The sequence below is a fragment of the Salmo trutta genome, chromosome 35 (assembly GCF_901001165.1).
Source record: "Salmo trutta chromosome 35, fSalTru1.1, whole genome shotgun sequence".
In the NCBI taxonomy this organism is placed as follows: domain Eukaryota; kingdom Metazoa; phylum Chordata; class Actinopteri; order Salmoniformes; family Salmonidae; genus Salmo; species Salmo trutta.
Window position 1 is genome coordinate 5141259 of NC_042991.1, and position 7500 is coordinate 5148758.

General features: G+C 40.8%; 1 protein-coding gene across 5 annotated transcripts in view; it reads left to right on the forward strand.

Moving 5' to 3' along the window:
- LOC115174482 (1-phosphatidylinositol 4,5-bisphosphate phosphodiesterase beta-1) overlaps window positions 1–7500 on the forward strand; it is a 213001-nt gene that overhangs the window by 139316 nt on the left and 66185 nt on the right. For all 5 annotated transcript variants that reach the window (XR_003871785.1, XM_029733035.1, XM_029733036.1 and 2 more), the window contains exon 7: window positions 7229–7304. Coding sequence is in view for 4 of the 5 variants with exons in the window: in XM_029733035.1 (XP_029588895.1) it covers window positions 7229–7304 (76 nt within the window). In the remaining variant the exon portion in view is untranslated. The remainder of the gene's footprint in view (window positions 1–7228; window positions 7305–7500) is intronic.

The following is a 7500-nucleotide window of genomic DNA, read 5'->3' on the forward strand; positions in this document are numbered from 1 at the left end:
TGTATGGTGTTATATGGATGGTTCTGTGGTGTATGGTGTTATATGGATGGTTCTGTGGTGTATGATGTTATATGGATAGTTCTGTGGTGTGTGTGATGTTATATGGATGGTTCTGTGGTGTATGGTGTTATATGGATGGTTCTGTGGTGTATGATGTTATATGGATGGTTCTGTGGTGTATGATGTTATATGGATGGTTCTGTGGTGTGTGTGATGTTATATGGATGGTTCTGTGGTGTATGATGTTATATGGATGGTTCTGTGATTGTATGATGTTATATGGATGGTTCTTTGGTGTATGATGTTATATGGATGGTTCTGTGGTGTATGGTGTTATAGGGATGGTTCTGTGGTGTATGGTGTTATATGGATGGTTCTGTGGTGTATGGTGTTATATGGATGGTTGTGTGGTGTATGGTGTTATATGGATGGTTCTGTGGTGTATGATGTTATATGGATGGTTATGTGGTGTATGGTGTTATATGGATGGTTCTTTGGTGTATGATGTTATATGGATGGTTATGTGGTGTATGGTGTTATATGGATGGTTCTGTGGTGTATGGTGTTATATGGATGGTTCTGTGGTGTATGGTGTTATATGGATGGTTCTGTGGTGTATGGTGTTATATGGATGGTTATGTGGTGTATGATGTTATATGGATGGTTATGTGGTGTGTATGATGTTATATGGATGGTTCTTTGGTGTATGATGTTATATAGATGGTTCTGTGGTTTATGGTGTTATATGGATGGTTCTGTGTTGTATGGTGTTATATGGATGGTTCTGTGGTGTGTGTGATGTTATATAGATGGTTTTGTGGTGTATGGTGTTATATGGATGGTTCTGTGGTGTATGATGTTATATGGATGGTTCTGTGGTGTATGGTGTTATATGGATGGTTCTGTGGTGTGTATGATGTTATATGGATGGTTATGTGGTGTGTGTGATGTTATATGGATGGTTATGTGGTGTATGGTGTTATATGGATGGTTCTGTGGTGTATGGTGTTATATGGATGGTTCTGTGGTGTGTATGATGTCATATGGATGGTTCTGTGATTGTATGATGTTATATGGATGGTTATGTGGTGTATGATGTTATATGGATGGTTCTGTCGTGTGTGTGATGTTATATGGCTGGTTCTGTCGTGTGTGTGATGTTATATGGCTGGTTCTGTGGTGTGTATGATGTTCAATGGATGGTTCTGTGGTGTGTGTGATGTTATATAGCTTGTTCTGTGGTGTGTGTGATGGTATATGGATGGTTGTGTGGTGTGTATGATGTCATATGGATGGTTCTGTGGTGTGTGTGATGTTATATGGATGGTTCTGTGGTGTATGGTGTTATATGGATAGTTCTGTGGTGTATGGTGTTATATGGATGGTTCTGTGGTGTGTATGATGTTATATAGATGGTTCTGTGGTGTATGGTGTTATATGGATGGTTCTGTGGTGTATGGTGTTATATGGATGGTTCTGTGGTGTATGGTGTTATATGGATGGTTCTGTGGTGTATGATGTTATATGGATGGTTCTGTGGTGTATGTTGTTATATGGATGGTTCTGTGGTGTATGATGTTATATGGATGGTTCTATGGTGTATGATGTTATATGGATGGTTCTTTGGTGTGTGTGTGTGATGTTATATGGATGGTTCTGTGGTGTGTATGATGTCATATGGATGGTTCTGTGGTGTGTATGATGTTATACGGATGGTTCTGTGGTCTGTGTGTGATGTTATAGGAACTAAGTTACAGGAACGTTATAGGAACATTCAGAACTAAGTTTAGAGGGCTTTGGGACATCAGACTGGATCAGGACAGCAGTGGGAAGTGCTACGGGGGTGGGTTATGTGAGTACATTAACAAGGCTTGGAGTAAAACTGCTAAACTAGGAGAATCCTGTTGTACACCTGATCTAGAGTTAATATGTGTCTCATTCAGACCTAAATATCTCCCCCCGTGAGTTTGGCCAGCTGACTGTAGTAATTGTCTATATTCCACCCTCTGGCAACGTCAATCGCACAACAGATGTGATAACGGAGTGTGTTCACCTCATCGAGAAAAAGAGAGACAGGGGAAAAGCAGGCGCTGAGACAAAAAATGCTGGTTGACTTGACAAACAAGACGAACTGGCAACAGACAAACAGAGAACACAGGTATAAGTACCCAGGGGATAATGGGGAAGATGGGCGACACCTGGAGGGGGGTGGAGACAAGTACAAGGACAGGTGAAAACAGATCAGGGCGTGACAATTTGAGTCAGATAAGGAGGTTCATATGATAGGTAAGCTATCTATCTACCTTGCAGAGAGCCTATATAACTGACTATCTTTTAGAAACAAAAATATCATATTGGAACCAAGATAATAAAAAAAGTATTGATATTGGCATAAGAAAGAGGGAATGTTGGAACATAACTAAAGTATAAAGTATAAATTAATGCAAATTCTACAGCACAACGGCAGAGTCATGTCTGAAGTGTAAAACTACTAACGACTCAATAACTCATGCCTTCTGGGAACGCTATAAAGTCCCAAAGTTATGGGCAGATTTGGAAAGATGTCTGTCAGAAGTATTACAATGTAAATGTACTTTGAATCCATCTGATGGGTTGGACAATACTTTTCTCATCAATCATCTTCAAAAAACGGATACTTCAAAACGTGAAATGAACCAATCCTCCTTCTTTCATGCAACGGAAAGTTCACATGCTTGACAATCTAAAAATTGAAAGCGCGTGGGCGACGGAGAGAAACAAAATGGTGCAGTTTGAGGACATGTGGCGGAAAGTGATACGGGCGCTGGAGATAGGGGTGAGGGGGGTCATAGGTCTGGACAGGTGTGATTGTAACGCGGGTCGTATAAAGGGGACCAAGGCGCAGCGTGTAGAGTGCTCATACTTTACTTTAATGAAAACACTTAAACATAAAAAACAACTAAACGACAACCAACAGTTCCGTCAGGTATACTAACAAAACGGAAAACAACTACCCACACCAACACAGGAAAAACAGGCTGCCTAAGTATGGCTTCCAATCAGAGACAAAGATGGACAGCTGCCTCTGATTGGAAACCATACCCGGCCAAAACATAGAAAACAAAAACATAGAATGCCCACCCACCTATCACACCCTGACCTAACTAAACAGAGAAAACACAGCTCTCCTAGGTCAGAGCGTGACAGTGATGTAGTTGATGTTTGTATGATGTTGTCGTTTGTATGTCTATGTTTTGTACTGTTGATAAAAGATCAATACAATCGTATAAAAAAAGATATATACTTTTTCTCAGATCATAATACAGTACATCTAATCCCAGCCCATCGCACCAAACTACAAAATGGGACAATTATTCCAGTGAGATCTTACAGGGCTGCTTTGACTGTACAGTGTGGTCTGTTCACATAGGGAGCGTTTCTTGAGGAGGCCACTGAAGCCAACACTGACTATATTCAATTCTGTGCGGAGATAATTGTTCCTTCCAAAACTTTAAAGATACACTGAGTGTACAAAACATTAGGAACACCTTCCTATTATTGAGTTGCACCCCCGTTTGCCCTCAGAACAGCCTCAATTCGTTGGGACATGGCCTCTACAAGGCACTTGCATCTACTACCACACCCCGTTCAAAGGCACTTCAATATTTTATCTTGCCCATTCACCTTCTGAATGGCACATATACACAGTCCATAACTCAATTGTCTCAAGGTTTAAAAAACCCTTCTTTAACCTGTCTCCTCCTCTTCATCTACACTGATTAAAGTGGATTTAACAGGGGACATCAATAAAGGATCGTAGCTTTCAGCTGGATTCACCTGGTGTTTTGTACACTCAGTGTACAAAGGATCTGAAAGCAGCATTTATCGCTAGCAACAAGGTTGAGGGTAAACTAATTAAATCCAAATGAAATAAGTATATGAAACAGGCCAAGAGAATCTACAAGGAGAAGGCTCTTTCAGGAGGCTAAACCCAGAGATGCTTGGAGGGGTGTGAAAACACTGGCGGGACTTAACAACACCCTGCTCCAAATAAAAAATGTTCGGAGGTAGAATTGACCAATTGAAAGAGAGGAGGTGATCTCTGACCTGTCTAACATGTCGCACACTGTAGCAAATGTTGAGCTGCAAGCAAAAGATGTGGAAGCCGCATTTAAAAGGACCAATCAAAAGAAAGCACCTGGGCCAGACAACATTAGTGGTCGCCTACTAAAGGTTTCCCATAAGCAACTGACAGGTGTTTTCTGTGACCTTTTTAACTGCTCTCTGGCAAAACACTCCATCCCAGCAATATGGACCTCATCCATCATATGCCCAGTACCTAAAAGAGCAGTCCCTCCTGCAACAATGACTAGCTTTAACATCTTTAACATCTTTAGTGATGAAGGGCTTTGAAAGGCTCATTCTCCCCCAGCTTCAAAAGGAGGTATGCTCATACACAGAGCCACTCCAATTTGGGGTGTTGATGATGCACTCCTGTCTCTACTGCACTGTGCCCACACCCACCTGGAGAAGCCCAGGACATAGGTCCGGATGGTATTTGTGGATGTCTCTAGTGCCTTTAATACAGTCCAGCCTCACTTAATGGGTCATAAACTCCAGAACATGAATGTAATTCCGCATCGGATTCTCTGGGCAACAGCAGGCAACTCAGAGGGGCGCCTCTAGGCTGAAATGGACCGATTTTCAATGTGCTGTAGCCAGAAGTACCTGGGATCAATGCAATCAAAACCAAAGATCTGGTCATTGATTTCAGAATAGACCAACCTACTGTAACCATCCCAGTGCTGGAGACTAACAGACAGATCATATTGCGAGTGGAGGACTGCAAATAGCTTGGAAGCGTTATTGACAACAAGCTCTCATTCAAAACAAAAACTGAACGCGTTCCTCAAAATGTCAATTGAGTTCAATGTACAATAATAAATCCTCCAAGCATTTTAAAAACGCTTTATGCGATCCATCTTAGCCTTTAGTATTGTGGGGGGGGGGGGGGGGGGTTTGGTGCGCTAGGGAACACAAGTGAGAACCCATTGAACAGGGTAATAACAATCAGTGGGAAGGTCATCGGAGAAAGCCAGGGACCCCTCAGTGACATTTCGAAAAATCAAGTGAGGAAGAAAGGGAAACAAATAGCATTTGACATAACATACTGTACACACTGATCGAGCAGTATAGCCCCCTACCCTCCGGGTGCAGGAATAGAGCTCTCCCATTCAAATCTACGAGAGCAACTTCTAGACAACATTCGTCAAACTCATTAACTCTTGAAGTTCCTATTTGTATTCGTGTATATGTCTATTTACCCTGTGATTGCGTAGACTGCTTCTAATCCTTTATATTGTAGCCTACATGTTTTTGTGTTCAATGTTGTTTGTTTCTTGTATGTACCATTCGTCACCACACAGGAAGTTCCCTCCCAGGACATAAGTTATTTGAAATGATACCCCTCGACTTATTCCAGATTTTATTGTGTTACAGCCTCAATTCAAAAGGGATGAAATAGTTTTCCCCACCCATCTACACACAATGCCACATAATGATAAAGTGAAAACATGTTTTTAGACATTTTTGCTAATTTATTGAAAATGAAATATAGAAATATCTAATTTACATAAGTATTCAGACCCTTTAGTCAAAATATGTTAGAATCACCTTTGGCAGCGATTACAGCTGTGAGTCTTTCTGGGTAATTCTCTAAGAGCTTTGCACACCTTGATTGTACAATATTTCCACATAATTATTTTATTTATTTTTCAAGCTCTGTCTAGTTGGTTGTTGATCATTGCTAGACAGACATTTTCAAGTCTTGCCATAGATTTCAAGCCGATTTAAGTCAAAACTGTAACTAGGCCACTCAGGAACATCCAATGTCGTCTTGGTAAGCAACTCCAGTGTAGATTTGGCCTTGTGTTTTAGGTTATTGTCCTGCTGAAAGGTGAATTTGTCTCCCGGTGTCTGTTTGAAAGCAGACTAAACCAGGTTTGCTCTAGGATTTTGCCTGTGCTTAGCTCTATTTCATTTATTTTTATTTAAAAAAAACTCCCTAGTCCTCGCCAATGACAAGCATACCCATAACATGATGCAGCCACCACCATGCTTGAAAATATGAAGAGTGGTACTCAATGATGTGTTGTGTTGGATTTGCTCCAAACATAACACTTTGTATTCAGGACATAAAGTAAATTTCTTCGCCACATTTTTTGCAGTTTTACTTTAGTGCCTTATTACAAACAGGATGCATGTTTCACTCTGTCATTTAGGTTAGTATTGTGGAGTAACTACAATGTTGTTGATCCATCCTCAGTTTTCTCTTATCACAGCCATTAAACTCTGTAATTCTTTTAAAGTCACCATTGGCCTCATGGTGAAATCCCTGAGCGGTTCCTTCCTCTCTGGCAACTAAGTTAGGAAGGACACCTGTATCGTGTATTGATAGACCATCCAAAGTGTAATTAATAACTTCACCATACTCAAAGGGATATTCAATGTCTGATTTTTTATTTTTACCCATCTACCAATAGGTGCCCTTCTTTGCGAGGAATTGGAAAACCTCCCTGGTCTTTGTGGTTGAATCTGTGGTTGAAATTCACTGCGCGACTGAGGGACCTTACTCATAATTGTATGTGTGGGGTACAGAGATGAGGTAGCCATTCAAAAAACATGTTAAACACTATTGTTGCACACAGAGTGAGTCCATGCAACAAACTTATTGTTAAGCAGATGTTTACTCCAGAACTTATTTAGACTTAACATAACAAAGGGGTTTAATACTTCTTTACTTGTTTGATTTTCTTAAAATTTTTCTTAACATTTTTCGTAACATTTTTCGAAAAACATAATTCCACTTTGTCATTATGGGGTATTGTGTGTTGGCCAGTGACAAAAAAAATCGCAATTTAAACCATTTTAAATTCAGGCTGTAACAAAACATAATGTGGAAAAAGTCCAAGGTATGTGAATACTTTCTGAAGGCACTGCATGGATGGTTATGTCATTTGTGTGAGGCTTAATGAAAGGGTAGCTATAAAGTGGTATGAAAGCTTGCCTATGTGTATGATCTATTAACGCCTTCTCCAAAGTGTGTGAGGCTATATGAAAGGTTCTCCAGTGTTTGTCTTGTGATAATGTGGGTGTGATGTGTGATGCTGTGTGAATGGGTCTGTGGTGTGTGAGATGCTGTACAGTGTGTGTGTGATGACGAGGTAACGGTTCTGGGCTGTCTCATCAGTATCTTCAGGATGTTCTCGGCAGACAGGAAACGAGTGGAGACAGCTCTGGAGAACTGCAACCTCCCTTCTGGACGGGTAAGACTAGCTTATTATCTAGCTCTGCTACTCACTTACTCTACCTACAGTATCTATCCCTATTTCCCTCTCTCTCTCTCTCTCTCTCTCTCTCTCTCTCTCTCTCTCTCTCTCTCCCTTGTTCATCCGCACTGTAACGTTCCATACCCCAGCAGATCTGATCATAATTGCTTTTCAGGGAATATCATTTGTGTGG